The following is a 26,454-nucleotide window of genomic DNA, read 5'->3' as shown; positions in this document are numbered from 1 at the left end:
TTTAACACAATTTTATTTTCTGCAAAAACATATGACAGTATACATTTAATTTCTTCAAAAACGTGTTTAATAACTTTCATTTTTTTATTACAAGTGCACTCGCTCTACACCGCGCCCGTGTGATCTCTCCAGCTGGTGCACAGCAGTGCATTCAAGCCGCTTTCAAGTCATGCAAACATGGGTGGGCCCTGGCGGGAGAAAGTGTGAAGGACGAAATATAACCCTAGCCCTTTCTGCTGAGTCACAACACACTGCTGGAACAGTTGGCAGCATTACCTATCTCTGCTCCTCCACCCTCTCGCTCCGCCCTGAGCAAACCGCGTCCACCATCTGCGAGATGAAGGAGTGTTGCACCCTGCTAGTGTGAAAGCTCCCGAATGCCCTGGTAATTGCCGACTGTTGCTGCTCCTGCACTGTCGCCGTGTACACTGTCAGAACAGACGATAACAGTTTATTTCAGGAAGTGCTCACGCATTCACCACCTTTGAACAGCTCAACCCACAACAGACTCACTTTAGATTATGATTGTGATACAACATGGTAGAGTTCTATGCCAGGCTTCACCTCCGGGACAGTTTGTGTGCTCCTCTGCAATTCTGGTTTTGGTCTTTCCTCGCCATCTGCTGCTTGCCCATTCACATCCCTGCCCCCCCCTTCTCTATGTTACTCTTCCAACCAAATGCTTTTTTCCACCATTTGCTTACATCCCGAACACCCATCCCCTCCAGGTCTCGCTTTTGGGACCTTCTAAGTCATTTCTGATGGAGAGAGAGTCATTTTTTTAGACCCCCCACTCTATTCTTTCTCACCCTTTCTCTCTCTTGCTCCTTCTCCCACTCCCATTCCCTCTTCCCCCCTCCTTCCCTCACTCTCTCGCTCTCTTCCTTCTCTCTCTTTCTTTCTCCCCCTCTCTCCTCCCTCCCTCCCCTCTCTCTCTCTTTCTCTCCCTCCTTCTTACCTCCCCTCTCTCCACCCTCTCTTGCCCCTTCCTTCTCTCTCTCTTGCTCCCTCTCCCCTTCCCTCTTCCCTCCCTCCATCTCTCGGCCCTTCTTTCTCTCTCTCCCTCTTCCCTCCCTCTCCTCTCTCTCTCCCCTTCCTTCTCTCTCTCACCCTCTTGCCTCCCATCCCTACCTCACTCTCCCTCCCCCTTCCTTCTCTTTCTCTCTCCCTCACCCTTCTCCTTTCCTTCTCTCTGTCTCTCGTATATTCAGTGCTTTTCAGGTACATTTTCAAAATATACTTTTGTGACCTCTGTCACATGAAACTAGGGTGATTCTTCTCTTGTAGTTGCTTTCTTGATCTAACATGGTTGTTTTCTGCAGTGAGAAGATAAGAGCGCACGTTCCCCGAATGTCTGAGCTGGGTTCTGGGTCTTCCCGGCTGTGATTGGTTGTAAGGTGGAACACAAACAGAGGCAGAAGTTACACAGTGATGTTTCCCATATGCCGTTAAATGAGAAGGGGATGTTGATGAATAAACACGTTACAAATCTGCCCCACTCCACGCAAATATTCGACAAACACATCGTTTAAATACATAGGGTGAACTTGGGGAGATACTAAAACAAGCACTGGCGTTGCCAATAGGTTTCGCATTTGGAAAGTTGGAGATATTGGTTTTGTAAATGACATTTTATATTTATATATTGTTATTGACAATGCCAATAACGATATATAAATATAAAATGTCATTTACAAAACCAATAGCTCCAACTTTCCTACTGCGAGACCTATTGGCAACGCCAGTGCTTGTTTCACTTTTTGATAAATGAAGTAGCTGTAACAAGTGGTGTAGAGGGCAGGAGACAGTCTAAATGTTGCTGTCTATTAGTAGCAATTGTTGGTAATTCAAGTTACAACTACAAATTACACCCAATAGCCACTACATCACGAGTACAATGGCCTTCTTGTTCAGCTTTTTGTCAGCTCCACAGGCACACCATCATTCCATATCATACAACACCCAGGGCTTGCCAAATTCCTCTCTTGAGCAAGAAGCTGCACCAACAGACAATGGTGGACATAAAGTGTACAGAATGCTTCAACCCAGGATAGTTTCACCCCGTTGTCAAGATACCCAACTCTCTCACAGGCTTCCCAAGCAGGGTTTAGGCATGGCTTGTTTTGTTTGTGATGGGTCATGGGCATGCCGGTACCAGGGAAGAGCTGGGTAGTCTATCTGCACAAGTTGGTCAGTTGCTAAGTAGGGTTTTTCACAGGAACCAAAAAACACTCTGGGTTGCATAACGACATGTCAAACCAGACACTGAGTGCGCATTGCATGACATATTTGCAAAACGGAGAAGATACAAATGTGCCATTCCAAGATGGCAACATAAACAACGTTCAGGATCCAAGGTCACACCGAAGTGATGTCATCATGGAACAGGCATAAAAGACACTCGGAGCAGGCCCCATCTTTGCAACATTTCTCATTAATCGGTCAGCTTTTGCAGCTTTTCTGCACCCTTCCTTGTGGAATATGGTTTCCTATTCGAATACTGCTGCCAAGTTAAAGTAATTCAGGGTTAACCTCATGATGGGCCTTTAAGGTACTGCACATGCTTAGATATGACCTGCTGCCTATCTCTATTACGATAAATATGTGCCAAAAGACAATCTACACAGTTTATATACATGCTGTAGCCTCAGTTATATGCAGTGCTCATCTACTGAGTACTTACTTGCCACAGAAAAGTTGTTGAGGGGATACGGTAAATCTACATCTTGAGGCTTTTCCTTATATCCAATGAATGAACCATCTGTTTTTAGAAGGAAGTATCGCGGTCTCCAGTTTTTGATGTATTCACCTGCAGATGGCAAAGAAAAGACATTACATGTTTTGGATTTCTTTCTTTAGTTTTATCATGTGGCATACACTGATACACAAAGCCAACGATGCACATTACACGGGTCTCCTTTATCTAAAACAATATATTTGCGAGTAATCATGCTTGCTGTTTCTGGGATGCTATAATAAAAAATAGACTTTGGTATATATTAACACACCATATTACTTTTTTTTTTAAACATACAAACATTTATTCAAATAAAAAAATGAAGGTAAAATGGGCATTAAATGAAAATAGTTTGCAAAGTAAAAAGATTTCAAGTGGCCTTGAGAAAGTTTAAGAGGGCGGAGATTTGTCAAAGTGAAATTAACAAGACATACATTTCCTTACAGAAACAGGTGTCTAGCTTTTAATGAACTTGTAAACAAATTAAAGTTAAAAAAAATCCCAGATCATTGCACATTTTGCAGTAATAAACGGTGCAAAGCTTTTTTCTAAACTTGTTTTTGCCCATATATTTGTTCTTAGCCATTTTCTTCCCTTGCCATTACTTCAACAGGACAGAAATATTACTCCGACTCTAGTCGCGGTCGATATGAGTGGTTGAACCATGTCGTGAGTGACACTTTGTGACAATGATCAAAGTTTGCTTTTCTTTTTTCCTCAAACCGTTTTCAAACTAAAGTTACAAAAAAAGTTTTTCAACCTAAATGTTGCAAGCTGTTTCTCCATTCGGACTTCCGCTGTGAAGTGGGCTTTACAATCCCGCGTGCATTGCAATGTGAAGCAACCAGAAGCATACCTGCACAGGAGCCATTCAATATAACAAAATAAGGCTCTGGGCTGTACTAGACAATTCAGTTTTATTTACAACAAGTGTAAGATTCTGAGACAATACAAACTCTTACCACGTTCTGATACATAGTCAATACAGTATAACTTTCAAACAAATAATCATTTTTTTAACAGCTTTAAATTGTAACATGTGACAAACGTAACAAACAAGCCATGGCGACAATGTCACAAAAATACTTGGGCAGTAAATTGCGAACATAAATGTATGGTAGGCACAGTCACAGTGGCTTCATCCATTCGACAAGAGAATTCCTATAAAACAGCTCTACAGTTCACAGTATGGACAATACCAGAAAATATACTCGGCGAAACAAACTAATCATAGGGTATACAATGCATAATAAATCCCCAATCAACAAGATCGTACCTCAATTTGTCACCTCTTCAGGTCCTGTCTTTCCCACACACACACCATCCACGACTCTCCACCAGCTAACAATTTCTCCACTGTGGGTGGCTCCTTTCCCAAGCAGCTAGAAGTATGATTTTTGCAAGAAGTTACATTAGCAGAGTAAATTTATGCTTACTCTTTCCCCTTCTTGAGGTTTGTCAATAGGCAAAGTATTAGCGGCCTTCCAGCATACAATTCACACCATCAGTGTATTCGCTCCACCTATCCAAAATGTCACCACTCCGGGGCACAGACACACAGGAGGAAAAAAGTAAACACTGCTATCCTGCCCTCTACCCACAACTAGCATTTGAGGCACCTCTCGGATATTTCACCATCCACCTTTTTCAGCAATACTGGGGTCATATACTTTTGATAGTTTTTTTAAACTGTGTTAGTTTAAATCCTGCATTAGTGGACGTCTTTTGACATTGAAACTCAAGTTTTGTTACCTCTGTGCCACTGTCCTATTTGTTTTTTGCACCCAAGTCATTAATTGCAATATCTATTGTTAATGTCCTATGCAGTGAAGGTACCACTCGCCCCTGGATGCCAAGTTAAGCACACCCTTGTAAGATCACCAGGGCTGGACTAGCCATATCGGGCACCAGGTGTTTTCCCGGTGGTCCAGAGGTGTGGGAGGCCGGTTTTCTGGCCTTGGGGGCCAGTTTTGCAGCAGTGCTGCAACATCAGCCCTCTGTAACAAAAGCAGGACTGGTGCTTTTTACTGGTAGAAAATACTAAAATGTCAAAGAAAGTAATGAGATGTTAGGGTTCGGATGAAGGAGGAGGTTAGAGGGGTGTTAAAGGTTAAGGTTAGGTTATGTTGTGGGGTTAGGATCAGCATATTTTTGAGGGATGATGCCAGATAACTTGTACTGGTCACTGTTAGGTTTGGGGTAAGGATCTGGGTAAGAGCTAAGATTAGGGTTAAGGTTAGGTGAGGTTTAAGATTTGGGTAGGGTTAGAGTAAGGGAAGATGTAAGAGAAGGTGCTTGAAATGGTGGCGGGGCTATGGGGCATCACCTCCAACCCCTGTAAAATGTCAAAGACTTAATTAAACAAGGAGAAGATGTAAGTTGTGAAGAGGACGTAATAGTAGGGGTCAAAGGTAGTGGTAGAAGAGGTTGTGCATAAACCTAGTTTAGAATGACCTAGACATTAGGAAGATTAGATAGTAATATGAACGCAATCGTAAATGTTTCTGCCTTTGACGGATGTAGGCAAAGAAGCCTGAACACCAAATTGTATGCTAAAACACAATCTCAAATCTTATTCTGGAATATGCCAAAACAGAGGATCCAATGAGCAGATACGAGTCAAATTAATACAGGATCTATTGCACAATTGCGGCTCTAGTTTGTTCATAAGAGGAATCCAGAATGTAAGGTTCTACACAAGTGCCAAACGTTTGTGTTCCTATAATTTAAAGCTTGTCAACTTCGCCAAAAAATACTCTGCCAATACTGTAACATGTTAATTAAAATATGGATTAATGTTTGTAAACTGATTGGTATGCCAAAGAGTACATTTTACTTTTTCAATTTTCATAAAGAATTTAGCCTTCAGCTTTTGTCCCCATCCTGCTTGGAACACTAAAATGTGACTGGGGTCTAGCTTATACCTGAAAGTTTGGCCTACTTCTCAGTTTGCTGACCTGTTGAAAAGCCTTCAAAGCTCTGCTCATCAGTATTCATCCATAATGTCACCTCCATGTAATCATTCAGTTATTCATAAGTTCTGAAATGTATTTAGCATGTTTGAACGGTGAAAGTGAAACAGTGAATCTAATGGTACTGGACTGCTCTGTAATTTCACCCAGAAGAAAGCGTATGTCGCATTCGACCAAGGAGCCGAGTAGCAACTGTAGGAGGAAAAATTGAAAGGTGTAACATTTCTGGCAAATTCATGTGCATGACTACTTTTAACATTAGTAACTGTTTTCCCCAACTCCCCTCTTACATCTCTGCCTTTGGTCACTCCCCCTTAAGACAGGTGGGTGCAATTAACCTGAATTGGATCCTTGTTTCAGGGCAACACCGATATTTCCACACTGTTTATGCCACTGACCAATGTTCACACTTTAAAAATAACTTTTATTTAAAACATATATATATATTATAGAGGTAGCATACATCACTGGCGGCTCGCCCATAGAGTGAGTCAGGGCGTCGACCCACTGCTCGTTCTTTTTCAGTAACTGCTTGTCATGTTACAGTATTTGCATGAAAAAGAACAGTCACACATACCGTTTATGGCATGCAAAAGCTAGTATATACCATTTGCAGCGGAAAACGGCTCCACCACTGTATTGCGCATGTGTGAGGCGGGGGCCGTTACTGCCCAGTCTCATACAGACAGAATAGATATCTGACATTCTGCACTAGCGTCAGGCAGTGCAGCATGCCAATTAATGAACTTCAGGGCTTGTAAATTATACAGCCTTTTAACCAATCAGAAGTCAGAATAGAGAAAAAAGGTTCACCTCCGCACCTTCAACCCTGCTCTGTCTTCTGATTGGATATAAGCTAGTGCAGATGGTATTGGTGCTCTACTAGCCTAGCTGGAGTAAGGACATGGAGGAGTAGGGAATCAAACAGTGTGCAGCCTCCTGCCGAACAGAAGCAAGTAAGTTTTGTGTTGGTCTTTGTGTGTGTGCGAGGCTATGTCTCTGTGGCTGTTTTTGTATGCTTGATCGCCTGTTTAAATATTTAAGTGCCTGTGTGTTCAATTTGAAAGCCTGTAAGAGGTACTGGGCACGGAGGTTGGGAAGCACAGAGTCAGACTGTATGGCTCACATTTTTACAAGTTTGGAAGCAGCCACTGGCATATAAGCCTCTGTAGTTACGGCTGACAACACTCCATAAGCAAATCCATTTTTGATTTAATAATAGTTTTGCGCCCTCGACATCGGAGAAAAACTTGTAGAAAGTTTTAACTATGATACTGTCAAATTTAGAGCAGATTAATTAACATAATTACAAGTGGGTCAAAAAGTGTTTTTACATTTAACAAGGGAATTCCAGAAAATATTCTGTGCGAAAATATGAAAAATTACTGCTTCCGTAGAGAACCCATGAAAAAGTCAGTGACATTTCAGAGCTGTGTATAGCATCACTGAAATTTAGTTCAACCATTTTCAAGCTGTGAGCAGAAAGTTGTCCCTTGAGCATTAATGAGTTGAGGGAGCGAGGTCACACACTAAAGTCACAGGGAAGGGTGCTTTGCCATCACAGCAAGTGGTGCATGGGATCAATTATAGGACAAGGGGTTTGCGTCAGTCAAAGAACGAGGAGGTTGGCATCAGCCAAAGAGTAAGTTGTTGGGGAGGACAGTTGAGAACCGTCACTGGTTGAGTCGGTTTGGATCAATCAAAGGGCGAAAAGGTAGCAATTAGCTGCTTAGGTTCAAAAGGTGTGTGTGGGGTCACATACAGAAGCTGCTGAGGGTGGGACCAAAGGTACAGAGGAGCGATCAACTGCAGACAGGTCAAATGCATCAGTTGTAGGGTATGAGTCAGCTCATCAGGGTCCATCCCAGAGTAAGAGTTATAGGTACATGAATAATTTTCTCTATATATCTTGTCTCTGAAGGTGGTGCTCAAAGTGTAATCTTTCTTAAAGTGTCAACAGGGAATGACCAAGGAATCAAAAGAATGCGTATCTCCCAATAAAATCCTCTAACATAGTGGTCAATATTAAATGTAACCACAGGAAAAGACAGTTCATACGCCTCCATGGTGATTCCATTAAGTCTTAAGTCGAGGCAAGGCTGTCCCGAAATAAAATCTTACTGCTTCCCTCATTCATCAACTGAGGCAATCCCTTGGCTTTAACTTATACTCAAGATCACCTTCCAGGAGAACATCAAAAACACGTCCCATCCTGCCAGGTAAAAAATCTCCAATCTCTAAAACCAAACCATACCATCCTTCCATATTCTGAGCTAAGGTGTAGGCTTTCTCCCTCACATACATAGATGATGAAAAGATCATCCACAGTGGCCAACCCCATACATTATTTCTGTACCTTATCCCACACACTACAATAATGATTGTAATGCTCTATACCCTCACCCTCGGGCTAAACCCATGCTCCTGAAATTAAAAGAACAAGTGGACCATTTTCACTCAAAATGTGAAACAACCCCAATAAAGTGAGATTTCCCTTCCAAACATCAGCACATCTACACACAATACTTGACTTAGAAGACATCTGGCTACAAGAATTAACAATGAATATTAGTGGGTACTAAGAATACTAGTGAGTTCTTAAGACTGCTCTCTGCACTTCCCCGCAGTTGAACTAGAGCGAGTCTGACATCTGCTAATGCCCTCTCATTAAATGTTTGCTGAGCCTGGTCTTTTATGCTGCACAAGTAGAAGAGTTTGTCCTCTCACCTTGCACGGCCTGCAGAGCCTTTTGGGCTTCGTCACCTTAAATTCAAGGCTGACAGTTTTTTCTCTACGACCCTCACACAAAACACATAGCGTCTCAACCCTTACACTAGGAGTAGACTGTGTCCTCTCTGGTCTGTCACTCCTTTCAATGGTCATTACTGGAAAAAAAACAATCCACTCTTCTTCACATCCAAGAAGATTCTTGCTTTTTCAGTTAAAAGCTTCCTCTCTTAGCAGAGTGCTACCCCCAAATCACATCCGTAATCCACAAAGGCTAAAATCACCCTCCCTAAGTACAAGAACCTAGGGATAGATTAAGCTAATCGCCAAGTGCCTGGCAATCTGTAACCTGTGGGAGGGTACAGATTTCCAATTCGATTTTGTTTGGGAGCAGAGACGAGGCTCTGGGCAGGTTGTGGAGTAGAATGCCGTCAAAGGCTTGCTTGGACCTCAGCTTGCATACACTTGGGAACTTGTTGGGCAATATAAGGAGGCTGCTCGAAAAGGGCCTTAGAGCTTTGCCAAGAAAAGAGCACTTAAGTGCCTAGTTGTGTTATGCAGGAGACAGTGATAATAGAAAACCCAGGTGAACTTGGTTATATTTTTCGCTGCCATTGTGTGTGTAGGACTGTCAACGAGTGAGTGTGTGGTGCTAGTTTGCAAATGTGTTATTTTATCAACAGTTTAAAAGTATATATTAAAGATCCCCGCGCACCCACTGCTTCTATTATTCATGTTCGCAATATATGCAATTAGTTTTAAAGAATTGCAGTGCTAAAATCTTTTGTGTGTGTATATTATTGTGTTAGTGGTTTTGCATTTAAAATGTAATATATTGAACTAGCTAACAGGGAAGTGCAATTAGTTGTAATTAACCAACGCGCTAATATTCTGCCGTGGCAAAGTACCTAAACATTGATTTTATGGGGCTGGTCATGCAAAGCACTACAATAAATGTAATAAAAAAGCAATATGGTTATTTTAAAATGTACGTATTTTATAAGCCACCTGCTTGAATAAACGGCCTTCCTCTGCATACACAGAACTGTGCTTTCTCGTTTGGCGCCATCTCGTTTACTTTGAAACAACTGCTGGACCAGGCCTGTGTGACCGGTGACCACGGAGGGCGTTGCTAGCACTCGCCCGGGATGACGGGAGCTCCACGCTACCTCGCGGCCTGAGCGCGCGCACCCCCTCACAAGAGGCACGCTGAGCCGCGTGCTAGAAAAGAACAGCGTGCAACAGATGTGCCGACAGCTGCACCCAGCAGAGAGAGCAACCGCCATTAACCCTTTGAACGAGGCAGTCAGACGTGGTTAATCAGTGCTGGCTTTTTTTTCCCAGACTGGCTTTTTTTTCAGGCGTCTGCATGCACATCAGGCACGTCTGTACAAACAGTATCAAACTTTATTCTCGCAGGTTCCGTGAGCAGGAGCACACCGTGCGTCAGGCAGGAAGAGGAAGGTGCCGATGCGGCAGCTGAAGGGCAGGGCCCTAGTATAAGTATACATTAAAAACCAAAGTACAACCCAAGCCTTTGCAGTGCTAAGAAGGGCAACCAAAGTACCCTGCAATGTAATTTGAATTAAGGTGCTGAAATAACGGAATATCACAAATTATATTTCAGTGATTCAACAATGTCATTAAAATGAAAATTAAAAATTGCAGAGAGGTAGTCATCATTTAGTGGTCCAGGGACGACCATATTTTATTTTAGTATTCGGAGCAAAACCGAACGGAACGAACCCGTACAGATGTTTGTTTCTAGGCTGAAAGTTCCAAACCCAATTAGCGCATTCTAAAATGAACAATAAAAATCCCCATACATTTGCGCGCTTTTTTCTTTTACCTTAATTGTATTCGCATCAAGTCAGTAATCACTTCAGTATTGAACTATTTGATTTCAATTTTTAAAACGAACATGTACTAATAATTGTATTTTTACCCAATTCCACATAGCAAGAAGGTCAGTTGGAAGATCTATATACAAGTGTTCAGATGAACCCAAATAGCAGAAGTAGTATTTAGACATACCCCAATAGTAACGTTTTGCTAGCTTTTTTATGATTTAAAATCGTTACTATCACTGCCAACATATTTTTTTGTACAGTAGGGAAGTGGAATTTTTATGGGTAAGAGTTTTACAAATAAGTGGAAAAATAGAACAGAGTACATCAAGAAAGGTAGAAATTGTAGAAAACAGTTCGTTATTAAGATGTACAATGCAGAATGATCAGATTCAGATTTGCGTAGATTTTTGACCTTGGCGCAACAACGTTCTTTATGCGAAGATGGGACCATAAGCAGGGTGTCCCTTCCAAAAGGCAGCAGTGTTACGGAGCCAGCTATTGTCAGTTCTAGTAAGTTTCTTCTTTCCCTGAAGAGCTCAGAATCTTTTTGCAATATACTAAGGGCAGGTGAGAACAAACGAGTTATCATCCCTGATGGAAACGCATGAAATCTTCAAGTCCTCAATGCTGGAGCAAGTGCACTTAGTGGGGTGCAAAACACTGAATCAAGTGACTTTACTTTAGGCAAACTTGCATCACTTAACTAGAATTGTGTTGCTGCAGTGCATCAAAGCAGTAAGCACTTTAGCCAAACTTAACACCGTCAGAACATTCGTGGCCACCTATTCCTGGATGGGCATGGACAAAGTTAAAAGTTCTCAGGCAAAATTCTAGAAATTCCTGAATCTTGCACGTTATGCAATCTCACATAATTTTCACCTAGAGTAGATTGGTTGGTGCAGAAAATGTTTCACCAGGAGACAAGGTTTTCTCCAACCCGTCTCCTGTTGGTATTTCACATGACTTTTATTTTACTTTAAAGTATAAATGACTTGTTTGTACTTTAAAGTATGGCCCCACGTAAATAAAGCCATGTTGGAAACAAACACGCTACGTTTTGCGCACTAAACATCCTTCTGTAAAATTTCAATTGAATTCAATTTCCTGCCCTACCTACCAACAGTTGATGTTGGCCTCTCCCTCCAGGAAAGGGAATGCCTTGTCTTAACCACCACTGCGTTAGAACAAGTATATGGTATGCAGTATCCATCAATTTACACCTACTGTGCAGCATACATTGCAGCCTTCAGGGACTATCGCACTGCTAATATAAAAGTAAATAATTACTTTAAATAAACAGATATCCATAAAGCAGACAGATTAAGAAGAAAATATGGAATCTCGAAATTCCGCACGTTTTGGACAGCCTGTTCCCTCTTAACTGGATGCAAAACTGAAATGACACATGCAGATCAGCTGAAGAGCTCGCCAAGCCCGTATAAATGTGTAAGATGCGTGATTCCAAGTGTTTTTTCCCTTTCCGGCTCTGCTGGTCTCAATAATGAATTCTTCTTAAGTTGCCAGTTGTGTGCACATACAGATGGAGGGACACATGAGCTTGTGAAAAGCACCAGCATTGACTGGTGAAGCTGCGCGAAAGCCCACGCGCACATGTTCTTCTGAGTGAATCCGATGGTGTTTTAAAAAAAAACATTTTTCCGGCATTTCCGTGCCCGCCTGCTGTCTTTTTGAAACCATTTCTGTTTCGAGCTGAGAGTTCATAAAGCTAACTCTGTTCATGACCTTGGCCCTCTGGGGGCAGTGTTCTCACACTTATCCACTGAAACAGTTCTTTCCTGCCAGCAAGATCAAGGCCTCTGCCAGAGATGATCTCCAAGAGACAGAAAAAACAACTAATATTGTTTTAAAAAAAAAATCTCAAATCAGCATACTCCTCCTGACAAAGTAAAATAGTTATCAAAATATGAATTAGATAGAGGACGTAGTATGGATTGGAAATAATATTGGGCCAACTTTCCGGTACTTTACTTTTGAAAAGGTCTTCACAGCTTATTTTAGATTTCAAAACAAAAGTTATTTATTTTGATAAAATATGTCCACAAAATTATAATCAATACTACCTTAACAACTGTATCATTTCAAACCAGATATGTACTATCAGCTACAGCAAAACTTGCTTTAAAAACAGACCAACAGAGTGAGTGTATGCAATGAAAACAAGTTGCAGACTGGACCAAAAGAGAGGATGGCATTTTCTCCCCACAATAGAAAGAGGCATGGCCGTCATTTAGGGGTCGCTCCTGCGAACCCTGGCATGTCTCTTGTGACCTCTAGCACTGCCTTTGCGACCCATAGTGTCACAGTGACCAAATCAGTAGAAGGAACAGAAGCTGCTAGTACTTAAGGACGTCAGTAGGGACTTCACTCTCCTTGGTTTTGGTCTTTTTTTATTATACTAATAGTAAATAATATTACATTACTCGCTATTAGTTTATTAAAAAATGGAGTGCAAATGCTGGAATATGACTTTCCCTGGCAGCTGAGGTAAGTAAAAAAAATGCTTTTAAATTTATGCATGTTGTGTGTGTGCTTACAGTTTTGAGTGCATTTATTATGTAAGAGAGAGTGTACGTGTGTGTGTGTATATGTATGTGTAAGCAGAGTGTGCGTATGTGTATGTGTGAATACGTGTGTATGAGTAAGCATATGTATTTGTGAGTGAAAGTGAAGGTCAAGGGGCATGTGAAGTCACTTCCGCTACCCTTGGCAATTTGGTGAATTGATGTCCATGGCAAGAGGTGGTGATTCCAAACTTTGAGACATCCATGGCAGAGTATTAACAACATAGGACCGCTCATTTCATTTAACAGTGCATTCACAGTTTTCCCTAAACTCTATCTACCCTGTGGAGGCAGCTACCTAGGATTTTCTCTATATCGTATCAAAATAAGTAATCTTCTCAATACGGGGAGCTGGGAACAGTATGACATATCTGCTCATCTCTAGTGTAGATTTTAGCAGGCTGAGGGGAGACAATATTATGTTGTGTGTAAATGTAAAACACACTATCCCTCAGAAGGGTGCCCTGGTAGCAGGTGTGTGTGCCTAGCCCTGCCTATGGTAGGTCGGTTAATTGAAAAGCTTATTACGGAATTCAGGGAGAGAGGAGGCGGCTCTGATGTTGAACGGGAGTTGTTCCACCCTTTAGGAGCGATGTAAGCAGGAGAACACCTATCCTCCTGGTTTGGCTCTGTGCATGTATGGGATGAGTCGGAGTCCTGCCTTAAAGAGTAGAGGTGTTTAGGGAGAAGGTGATGCAAGTGTTCTAGTAGGTGGGCTTCAGTTGTGTAGTGCCTTGAATGTGTTTGGGAGGAGATGGAATTCAGCACATGTGTCTTATCAGGAGCCAGTGGTACTCCCTGAGGTGTGGTGTTATGCGAGTTCTGTGTGGGAGGTTGAGGATGCGTCTGGCTGCCCCCCTTCAAACTTAGCAACTCAAGAGTGCAAGCATCTTTAACCCGACATTTGACCAATAACTTATGTGGTAATGCATCTCCCCCACTTTGTTTCACAAAGAATCATCATAAAAACAGTGCAGCCATGGATGATATTGCCGGTCTCCGAGGCCACCAAGGAATGTTATCCTACCAACCCCTGCTGCATATTTCTGTGCAATGATTCCAGACTAGAGTCAAACTGACCCGATACTGGCAGCCTGGGGAAATGGTGTGCTTTTTTCCAAAAATTGCTCCCAAAAGCGGAATTCATGGAAGTTTTCTTGTATTAAAGCAGCAGGCTGTACTATACAAGACAGTAAGGGCAATTTTCGAGTCCTAGGTCTTCAATGCGATAGAGAAGGCACGACTGACCCAGTGTGTGTTAAATCCAAGTAGGCCAATGATCGGCACCATAGCTTTCTGTGGGCGAGTGAATTTAGATTAAGTTCACATTCAGAAAATGACAGTAATTAACAAAATACTACAAAGTGAAATCAAATGTCCACTTGCTTATAAGGTGTTTTTTTTGCTGCTTTATTGGGTTAATTGTGAAAATTGGGATGGAACTAAGATACATGAAAACAGAGCACAAATCCAGAAGTGTTTTTACACTATTCATGCACTGTGCTCATAAGGCTTTGAACTTAACTTCATCACTTGGCTTAAGACTAAAAACGTACGTAAAGGTTCAGCCTAATACATCAATATGCAATTTGATGTGCTGCTACTGCACATTGATCCGAAATCGAACCATGCACAGCTGTTGAATATTGGAAATGCTTATGGGCAGAGCAGTATAAACCCATGGGACCATCTGACCATAAGACAATGAGAGCGAAGGTTGTAAAACAGTCAATTTACCCAAGACCCCTAAATGTTTCAGCAGCATCACGGCCAAAGCAGAAAAGGGCACCCCATGCAACAACGCTGGCATAGGCCTGTCCCCCGCCCCCGCCCCCCATGAATGAGCAGAGATGAGGTGGACAAGTGAGTAAGTCAGTAACTGTAGGTTGCATTTTATTACACATGCAGGTATCCAAACTTTTGCTTCGACTGGGTTAGCCTATGTCTGAACTATCCCCTCCAGTAAGCCACTGACAAGTGGCTGTGTCCTTGATGAGCTCTCTACAAGATATAGATTTTGTCATTTGCGGAATATTAGGTTTGCGTGGTGGCCACGCTTTCATGTTATTGAGAATGTTTATCACCTCACCCTTATTGGCTTGCACGTGCTTCCATATTGCTTTGGGATAGGGACGCAAGCTTGCGTGGCGGAATGCAGGATTCTGCATGCTAGCAAGCTGTCCCTCCTGGTTGGTCTAAAGCACAGGTAGCATACGGGGTAACATGAAAAAAGATTTTAAAATTAAAAAGTCATGTAGCTGAAACTTGAAGGGAGCAGAAAAGTACTGCAAGGGTGATCTTTATCTGCACCCCATGCCCCCGCCCATCAGAGACACTCATTTTGGTCCCTGCCTACGGAACAACATTATCACCATACACTCTTCAAGTTCTAGCTATTATTCACGTCGACATCTGCACGTTTATGCGTCTCTCCAAACAACCTCTTGAACACCCTGCTGGAGCTGTCATTTTTTTCTTCTTCTTATCTGGCAGATGGCAAGTCAACAATCGACATCAACAGCAGTCGGAGGCCCCCTCCCCTACCCCCCACACCCAACCTCTTCTAAACAGACACAATAATAACTTCTTTGTGCGTTCCTACAATGCAGCTGCTTAAACCAGTTCGCTGCAAGGCTGCTCTGCCTTAATAATAATAATACAAAAAAATCCCTTCTGTCAAGTCTGAAGCGGCATAATGTTAAGCAAAGCTAAAGCCAGCGCACAGCTGCAAACGGGCAGACACCCTGTGCCCCCCCTCGCAGGGCCCTTGAAGTGAGGGGGCCCCGGCCCAGCCTCGCACAGTAATTAGCAGCGAGAGGGCAGGCCGCTGGCTCCCTTTGTGCTGCGCAAGGACAAGGCCACCAACTCCCAGGGCTGCCGTCCAACACCCAGAGTGAGGCTGCCGGGCACAGAAACCACGTCGGGCGTTCCCCCTCATTTTTGGGGGGTAGGTTTTAAAAGATAGTTTGAACATGGCTTAGCTTGTGAAGTTGGACATGCTACATGCACCATGTGACGAATATAAATAACTCTCAGGATAAGCACGAAGACAGCTCATTTGTTTATATAGTTGTTATCTGACAATAGTTTGGTATTCCATGTAAGTGGCATGCATGTGCACACCCGCATTGAAACAGCATGCAAGTTTGAGACCGTCAAAATTGCACTGATTTACTTAGTAATAACCCTCCATGAAAACATTTATAATTAAAAAAAAAATCCTAAGGTGTAAATAAAAACATCTAACACGTTCCTCATCTTATTTAGGGCTGTTCAAAGCGCCTAATGTGTTGCTTTGCCACTACAGAGCGCTTAAAAGTTTACAATGAAGGGAGGGAGGGTCAAATGAATCCAAGTTGAAACACCCCTTTATGGTATTATGCTGTCGCCGCTCGTGCAGTCTCGAGTGTAGCTGCATTTATATAATGCGTCACATCCCCGACGAGGCGCCAACATGCACCGGCAGCGAGCAGCACGCTACAGTGAGGCCAATGCGTTATTATAAACGGTACAGTTGCCAGGTGGCCTATATGAGAATCAGTGTGAGGTCGTGGATGGAAGACTAGAATGGTGTTCTTAGCTCATCCTTGGTTACTGCGCTTAGGTGTGTAATGGGTGGAAGCGGAGTGACAGCCCTAGCAGAGCTAACCTATGGCCAACCAATGAAACGGATAATTCAGTCTATGCTAAATATGACCGTGAATGAAGTGTACATAGGTAACACGTGTGCTTCAGCAGCAAGGCCAGTGGCTCAAGTAGGGTGGCACACTATCAGTGAGCTCCACCAGCTGATTGTGGAGCAAATGTACAACCCATGCCAGTACTACAGAACTGCAGAAATATTCTTTGATCAGATCCAAAACCTTTGTTTGTGAACTGTAAGACTGATTCACAAAAAGAGGGGTTGAGGCAACAGAAACCTGCACTTGTCAACAATGGAACTGGATTGCTAATGGTGCAACGAACTAGGATTACAGCCCCTCTATACTCCAAAAGGGATACAACATTTCCAAATAACTTACAGCATTGGTGGTTCAGCATTCATAATCTGATGGTTACATCAAATTAATACAATTATATTTCAACATGGGTTATTATTTAGCCTTTCCACAACGTAATTGTCCATACCAATTACATACATATCATGCATTTAACAAATGCATATCCAGAAGGTTTCTTTTAGTCAAATATTCTTTATTAATTTTCTTCTTTAAAAATCACGCCAACAGACAGTAGCCAAAGTAGCCGTAGCCAACGCGTTTCGTCCTACACGGACTTCTTCAGGGCTCTCACTTATGTGCAAACAACATTAATTCAACACAGTATCTGTTGTGTATAAGTAAACGGCGATTTTGATATCCAGTAAAAGTATTCAAATTCTCTGACTTGTGTACGAACAAAGTTGTTTCTGCGTAGTGTTTCTTATACGTAAACGAACGGGGATTTTGACATCCAGTAAAGGTCTCAAAATTGAAGTACAAGTGCTCCTAAGGGAAAACTATACATTGTGTCTGCTTCAGTGTAAAAACAACTTTCCACGTAAGCAGACATAGTGTATATGTTTTCCTGAGGAGCCTTGTACTTCAATTTTGAGACCTTTACTGGGATGTAATAATTGTATTAATTTGATGTAACCATCAGATTATGAGTGCTGAACCACCAATGCTGTAAACTGTCAGACTGCGTTGGGAGAGGGGGGTGGCGGAGGGTTCACAGGACAGAAAGAGACCACTGGCTCCAAAAGTAGTGGTTGCGGTCGTTTGACACTCATGTCCATCCTACTACAGCTCTCCACCCTTGCTAAGTACAATCCTTTCCCCACTGGGCTGTCGGGGTAGCGAGGGCAAGCAGACACAGGCTTCTCAAAGTGGTAGAGTGAAGGGCAGCAGCTCAGAACTCGGCAACAACAGACACAATAACATATCTAGCACAGTGCTTAGCTTCATGAAAAAGAAAGCACTTTTAATCTCACAGCAGAACTAAGTGCTGCACAATCCAATACTTCATACAGGTTTGTTGCAAGTTTTGCTTTAACCAGGCGGGAGCTACACTTCCCCTACCTTCCCCAGTACCTGTCTTTGCTCCTGCCACTGATGAGGTTCCACTATTACAAACCCCACAGTCCTAGGGTGTAGATAAGGATTAGGCTGAGGTGCATATCACTCAAAAGTTCTCACAAGTTAACTGTGCAAATAAAAGTCTTGAGCAGCTTTTGTACCAAAAAGTCTCAAACAGGTATGGCAGATTTGTATGCACTCTGTCACTCTTTCATCAACAAATCCAGCTAAGCCCTGTATTTACCTGTTGGTGACCGGTAGCCATCCGGATTGCGAGACGGGTGCGGATGGTGTTGCTGCCCTCACTGAGCAGACGACTCCTTTATAGATTGCTGCAAGACCAGTCTTCACAGGACTCACTCAGGGCCAGGACTAAGCTGCAACAACAGTCTTCGTCATTGCTGCTGTTCTAGGGTCAGCTGCACACCATTTCAAATTGCAAGCGTTGCACCATCGAAGCAAGCTCTTCTTTATGGTGTCTGGGGGCAGATGTGGCCTCAAGGCAAGTTTAGGGCTATCCGCTTCAGCAGTGATTCAATTTCCTTCTCATCAGTGGTGGCAGCACTAGTCACTCGGCTCACAGTCGGCTGCTGGGCAACAGAATTATATAATCTGGGACAGTCATTTATAGCTCCCCAAGACCTGCAAAGAGAGATTGGGAGACCCCCCCCCCCCCACAGTACAGGTCTCCTAGAACACTCTCTTGGGTTGGTCAGCTTCCTTTGTGCGACCCTGCCTCTGGGAACACACTGGGCCTTTCATCCTGGACAGTGTCCCTCCTGCAGGGCCTGGAACACCTTTTCCATCACTCAGCAGGCAGACAGGCTTCTTTTCTAGGCTTTTAAGGCAGATGCTCAGCTCCTCCAAGAGAAAGTCTTGACTTCAAGTAATGTCCAGACACCACAAAGAGACTGGCTGTCAGACAGACATAAACCCTCAACTACACAGCAGCTCTCAAAATACTCTGCAGAGCACTCCCTTTCATTATCCTGAAGTATTAATAAGAGACCGGCCAAAATACAGGACTTACTTGAACCTTTCCCCACTTTAAAGAACAGACACTGCAGTCCCACCACTCAGCCCAATCATCCACCAAACGGCAATGCTACGGAAAATGTAATCAACACTTCCTTACTAAGAAAGCCTTTACTGAATATCCAAAGGCAGCCGTCCTCATCCTCCTCACTTCCGTGTCTCCATCGCACTCTCCAGTTTCATGAATGAGGCAATGCACTTTCACTGTCTGGGGAAGCAATACCCGCTCCATCTTGTGCCATACTCGGTGCTTAATTTGAGCCTGGGGTTGACAGTGGGGGGGCATCAGCACTCACATTTGGGGACCAGTGCTTATTTATCCAAGAGAGAAAAACCAACAAAGCAGAAAGATGGAGGAAGAGAAAACACAGAAAAACTGTCACAAAGGGAGAAAGTAGGAATCTCAAATTGTGAGAGAAGGGGGTGTCTGAAGTGGATTTTAGAGAACTGGTGTGAATTCAAGACTAGGGAGACTTGGGATTCAAAGCGCTGACATTTAATAGCACCAGTCACAGGCCTCTGAGCATGGATCTGGGTACCGGCACATGTTCTTTTACAAACAAAGCACTGGCCATACTACAACCAGGGCCATCTAAAATTGATCCTGCTGGCCTCAGTATTCAGACTCATAAACATACAGACTCTAACTACAGTATATCCATCACATGCTCACCCTACATGCACACACATTCAACAAGCACACAAGATATCAGTGCTAGGTTTCTCATAACGTGGAAAATCTGGGGAATACCCAGCTACTGATTTAAAGTGCTGTTATTTGATTTAAACACACACTATGAAATCCAATGTTTTAATCAGATGATTATATTCTCAAACAAAAAAAGGCTTTTTTTGTTTGAGAATATAATCATCTGAATGTGCGGAAATTCTAATGTGATGACATCTTTTCCTAATGTTTGTATAAAGGTTATGTTCACAAACATTAGTGAAAACCAGTGGGTGAAGATATAGGTGCATTTGTGTATGTTGTAAATGTTTCACAAGTTCAGTCACATTATTATCATTGTATGTTGTATATAATTATGTCTATTAATGTTTAAAAGGATAAGTGTCTCCTTGATATGCAGACGCCTTTGAAATAATATAAAAGTGTCTTGAATTGAAAAAAGAAAAATTAAATGGATAATCAGATCCAAGAGGATTAAAACATTGGGTCTCAAAGTGTGTTTAAATCAAATAACACTTTAAATCAGTAGCTAGGTATTCCCCAGATTTTCCACGTAATAAGGCCCCACCGTGCTACTGTCCCAGGGTCAACCCTCCTTTGAAACAAAAACAACAAAAAAAGGTTTCTCATAACAGCAGAACTTTACACAAGTGTAGTCAGTAGTCAACGCTCTCAGTGACTCAGATGTGATTATGGCCACCCTACAAGTCACAAAACATGGTATACTAACAGCTCCCTGTACATGACACACCCAGGACAGGGACAGAAGTCTACTTTGAGTGCATACTTGTTGTGCCCTTCTCGATAACAGGACAGGTCATGGACTTCAAGTAGTAAGGGACAGGCTTAGGCTTCTGCGCTCATGCTAAATTACAATAATGCTAGGCCAAAACAAAAAGTCAGGATGCAAGTTTCACATGCAGTTGGGCACTCAGAGCAGAGGTACACACAAGGGTACCATGCAGGGCAGATTCCCTTTCTACCATCAACAACAAGCTAGTCTTTCTAAATACCAACACCGAGTCGTCTTTGTAACTTATTAAATGTCTATGAACTATCCTACTGCATTCATACAGTCGCTGTCCCGAACACAGGGGAAAGGGCAGTGTCATCTGTGGTTTACTTTCAGATATGAACGTAGATTCAGTACCAAAGGCGGAAAAAAATACGAGGGCAGTGGTTCTGTAAAACCTTTCATTGTAGAAGCTATGGACCTTCTGAGGGATGGATTTTTATATTTATGTATCTTAGGTAGTTTTCAAAAGCTTCCTAAAGAGAGACTGATTGTTTGGAGCACTCAGTGATGAGTTAAGAGAATTCCTAAAGATAGGGTGCCATACCCCAGAAATGTGCATATATATTTGATGTGACTAAACAGTCTATAGTTAGTGATTTGCCCAGTGTAGATGGATCGAGTGCTCCTAGTGAGGCTGTCATAATGGGTTGGTTTCCAATGGAAATCCTCGTCCCTGCCTCTCTTGATGAAGCTTAGACTATATGCATGCTGCCAATTTACAAATCTATTTAAAAGCAGACCTGAAGCCTTCTCCTTGAAATATGCAGAGTATCCCTGCCCACACTACTCGCCCTGCATGGCCCACTGACATATTGTTTGAGTGTCTTTGACTATGCCACAAGACTTTACTCTGCCCGCAGTACATGGCTTGATAACAAACCATGAGGACTGAACTGAAAAACTAGGCCACACGTTGTGGCCAGTAACCCTTAGCTTGGAACATACATTTATAAATACTGTGCAAACACCCAAAACGTTAGACACCCTAAAAAAATTGTTTAGGAAGTTTATTCTTGTGGGGTTAGACATGCTACTCCCAACAGCACCAACAGAACAATTTATCCCATCTTAAGCCTTGCTAAAGGAATTTCAAGAGCATGAATTAACAAGGTCACAGGAACTGCTTTCTCTGGCAAAGAGAAAGAACTTTCCACCAGGATAGAGAGAATAGTGTTCACTTCACTAAGATCTACTCGTTGCCATTCAATTAGGTCATCAACAGCAAATAGGAGACTGTTGAGAAGCCTAAGGTGCGAGATGGGGTCAACCCTGTGAAGTAAACAGGGGTTAAAGTGTGTACATCACTTCTGCTATCGCCGTCATTTTTGTTTCAGAAAGTCCCTACATTCAGCACTCAAATCTGTAACTCTGAGGTCTTTACAAACATTCCTCGTGGACACACCAACAGTGTAAACACAAAAACATAATCACAGAAAAGGTAGGAGTAACTAGGTTTGCAGGGTGGGAAAGGTTATGAAACAACCCATAAGTTCCAGATGAAATTATAAACAAAGTTAAATGCATCAATGCACTAGTCCTATATGTAAAATCAGCAGATATACTTCGGTCAAATAAGGAAAAGTTGGCATGGAAATACACAATTGGAGTAGATTTCCATTTGTACTCCTAGTTTGTCTGTAAATTCACAAAAAAATCTTCGACTTTGAAATATCATTATTCGCAGCGTTTCAGCTGCATAAATAAACATAAAAGCTAAAGAGCCACAACAAAAACATATGTTAATAAAGATAAAAACGACAGCCAGCTATCAATGCAATAAAACAGCAATTATCTAGCAATGTCAGATAGATTAAGATACAATACAAAATGTACAACCCCACAGCAGGTCAATTTGGTCAAAGAACAGAGCCTCCCCCTCAACTATCCGCCACTGCACTCTTCCTTATTTTCATGATCTGCCATATATTAGACGCTCCAAAGAAGCAGACCAAGTACCAGTTAGTTACTGTAAAAAGAGTAGGGCAGGCCTACACTGGTGAAATGTGAAAAAATGGAACAGGTAAAATCAACTTTCTCCTAGGCGTTACATACAAAGCACAGAAAAACATAATGTGCAAGTTAGACTATGTGACACACTGTCACAGGGATAAGGCCCTAACCCAGAATATTGGCAGCTAGTGGGGTAACCGACCATGAGGGGGAGGTAGTTAAACCAGAATCTGGTTAAGACAAAGAAATGTTGCTGATTTTGGAATAGGGGGAGGTAGACTAAAAAGTCAAATCGCAGACATTCTGACATGTCATACTTAAAATATACATACATTTCAAAATATTCTCATGCATTACAATTAGGAAAAAGTTTGCAAATGTGTTCACAACTGTAGGTAGCTGTCACTAATGGGCTTCAAATTGTGCTGTTCTAAAAGGGAAACCCAGATGTGGAGACACACTGACGCAAGTGTCAAAGTCTGCTTAGTTGAGAGTTTTCTGCTTGACCTAGTTCAGAATAGTAGTGAGAATAGGGAAGGACATATAGTTTGGCCATGTAAACATTTCGGGTACTGCCACAAAATCATAATTGTGATGGTAGTTACACAATCTGGCACCATTTGTAATAATACACCTACAACATTTTGGTTTAAGTGTGTTCCCTGGGTAAGAAAGATGAAGGGATCATGCACACATGTACGAGGATGAAGAAGAAGAAGCACAACTAGGTCAAATATTATCCTTGTGTAGAAAAAATAGGTAATAAAACAGCACAAATGTACTGTCTTACCTAATTTTAAAGAGATGGCTCTATCATGATGGGACAAATGCCTGCCCTACTTTATCTAAGTGTATTCACTGAGGTCTAATATTGACATATTTCCAGGGTTTATAAACGGAAAAGGTTAGTAAACGTGAAGAAAATCATAAATCTCTGAAAGAAGTAGACTTAGATTAATTGTGAATAGAGCATCAAGCTGTGGAGTCAAATCAATTAGCTTCTTACCTGGATACAAAGAAAGCGGGTTTGCCTAGCCAATAAGCAAGCACTGAGTTAATTTGGAATATCTTAAGAAAAAGGGAATTCTATTGAACTAAACATACCCTTGTGGCTAATAACACTTCATCATGGTCTCTGTAAACAATTAACAAACAACTGTAAAGGACACACAATGTACTATTCCTAAATTCAGAATAGATTTGGCCAAGATTGTGAATTATGGAAATCATTTGGAAAAAAAAAAAAGTAATCAGACTTTTGTGGAGAGGAGGTAACATGCAGACATGAGTTAAACCGATAACCTGCTGTAGAGGCAGCCAGAAAACGCCAACTTGCAAAGCTATGTATTATTAAGTGTTAACACATGAAAAGTGCAGAGTTGCCTTGAACTTTAAAAGTATATTAAAAGCCTGGTGACTTGTAATTTCCTAACAGTCTCTGAATCCACATACCTCCAGGTAAGTAAACCGTATCATCTGCACGTTTTTGATCCTTTCTAATTCAAAAGCTACCTCGTTTCTTTGTCATTGACCAATGCTTTGATACATGTTTGTCTGCAGTTCTTCTCCCATGTTCAAGTTAAATATATGTCTCTAGTGTGAATGAAATCCACAATAATCAGGATTCTCCAAAGGGAGTAATTTGGCAAATGATTAGTAGTAGGTCATGAAAATCTATGAAGCTTTGGCCTATCTATTCTCGCAAAACAGTAGAATGCTTAGCTGAATTAAGTTTATGTCCGAGTGATGTTTATCTTTTGGGTTCCAAAGCCCTTGAAAAATTAAACATTAAAGAATGTATTTAGAATGGGACCTCTCAGAATTTGCATATTAGAAATTGGGGGACTTAAAAGTTACTTTATATATTGTTTATCTAGGCAACCATCATATGGAAGGAAAGCAATGCATACAGTAAAAAGGCAAAAATGAGGGAGAATTTGTTAGTTACAAATTCCTTAATTTGTATTAGAGGCTCATAGTGTAGACTTTTGTGATAAAGGTCCAAAACATTAACTCATGACTTGTGCATAAGTAAAGGAGTGGATGTTATTTATATACACCTCTTCAGAATGTAGTGTCACTGTTTGGCATTCACACCTGTAGGGAACCAATACATTTGCTTGCCTGCAGATGACCCGCAGTTAACGGAAGCTGTAAAGTCGTTGCTAGATCTTACGCTCAAAGTTTTACAGTGTCAAAGTTGAGCAACAGAATATGATTTTGCTTCTATATTTCAGATTGTTTGCTAGAGCATGCTGTGAGTAATTGTGCTTTTAATGTATGTAAATTCAGGGTCAGTGTGCTATGGCAGAGGTTTTCTTTTATATCTGTCGCTGTTTACAAAGATTTTAATAAACTATGGATGACTGATGCCCTTTGACTGAATTACAAGCACTTTCATCAAAGGTAACATAACTTTTATTATAAAAACAGTCGACGTGTGCCATTTTTTTGAGTCAGAAATGGTTTTACATCTAGTCAGAAGTTCCAAATTTTGAACAAAGTAAAAAAAAAAATGTATTCGAGCTCCAACGCTTTTATTAGTGGTAGGCTCATGTTGGGCTTTATAGGTATGGCTCAATCTAAATTTAATCAACACATAAAATCGCTGATCACACTTGCAACAGGAAAATGGAATACTCAGCAAACACATTTGTACTAAAAAAATACATATAAGTGTGAAACTTACTCTACATTCTTGGAGCAATAGCAAGCCACTTACCCAAAGGCCTGTATTAGACTGAATTGACAGTAAACTATGGAAGTGTTGCTTCTAGCTACGGATTAGTGTTTTATTCCAAGCCGGATAACTGGAAATCGGTATGCAGAGCTTTATGCAATTAATTCTCAAGTTATCGGTATTTACTTTTATTTACACACAATTAGATGGTACACTAAATACATCACTGAACAGCTAACTACGCAGATTAAAATTAGATTTGTCTAGAACTATCAAATATGACCATTCTTTTTTTTTTTTAAAGGAAATTAGTAAAACTATCAAGTAGGTGAATAATCAAACAGACATGGGTCACTGCAAGCAACATAATAAATTGACCACTTTTGCAGAGTGAGCTAAACAAGTGTGATGCAACGAGATATATTAAAACTAATGGGCCCTGAAATATGAAAATTGTTCTTTAAGTTCAAAACTAGAGGTCAACCAGTCCTTGGAAAGATGATCGTAAGTGAGCTAAATGTTGTTTTAAAGTGAATGTACTATGTGTCACTAATCCTCCATCAGCCTATTTGGTTCTCTGGGGGGTTCTGTTTTTATTGTAGGCATGGTTTATTATGTCCCAGATTTTAAAACGTAAGCCAAAGGCAATCTGGGAAATCATATTGGTTGCAGTAAAGCAATTGGCAGGGCGGACGGAATGGGTGAATTTTGAAAATAAAGAAATCCTGCACAATAGATGGGTCCACACTCATAATTTCTGGAGAAGGCGCGTTTACTTACGAGGGTTTGGAGATATATATATATATTTTTTCCCAGCCTTTGTCAAATATATATATATATATATATATTTTTTTAAATAATTCTTAAAGATAATGATGCAATGGTTAAGAATTTGTGTATATTTAAATTTGTGAGACATGCTGCTGGGGACTTTCAATAGCTCAATAGGCTTTGAACACCAACTCCTGATTCTTTCAGAAATGCACGTTTGCTTTGTAGGCTTTTATAAATCAATAAAATATACCCTTATTTGTTCACCAATGGTAGTGGGATCTTCACGGAATTCTGAACATTTGTCCTTCATTAGTCCATGCTTAAAATGTTCCATCAAGTGTTTTAACTGTTACACGATGAAGGGTATTTCAAAAGATAACCAGATTATCCTGTATTGTACTGAAAGCAAAAGGCAAGGTTGTATCTTCGGGGCGGGGGTAGGCTTATAAAATAAAAGATTAGTTTAAGTGTATTTTGTTTGGAAATAGTCTTGATATACATGCGCTGGTGATCTGCCGTTCCTAATCTTAACTTTTGTTTATCTATTGCAAGCTTCGTTAAATTGGAGACTTAAAAGTACTTCGGGTTCAAACGTAAGATATCTAT

General features: G+C 41.4%; 1 protein-coding gene across 1 annotated transcript in view; it reads right to left on the bottom strand.

Moving 5' to 3' along the window:
* AKT3 (AKT serine/threonine kinase 3) overlaps positions 1-26,454 on the bottom strand; it is a 1,072,603-nt gene that overhangs the window by 631,281 nt on the left and 414,868 nt on the right. The window contains exon 3 of the mRNA XM_078648582.1: positions 2,684-2,809. Within this exon, the coding sequence (XP_078504708.1) occupies positions 2,684-2,809 (126 nt within the window). The remainder of the gene's footprint in view (positions 1-2,683; positions 2,810-26,454) is intronic.

Source organism: Lissotriton helveticus, chromosome 6 (assembly GCF_964261635.1).
Source record: "Lissotriton helveticus chromosome 6, aLisHel1.1, whole genome shotgun sequence".
NCBI classification, from domain to species: Eukaryota; Metazoa; Chordata; class Amphibia; order Caudata; family Salamandridae; genus Lissotriton; species Lissotriton helveticus.
The sequence above is the reverse complement of the archived record's forward strand: the minus strand, read 5'-3'. Positions and strand labels throughout refer to the sequence as shown.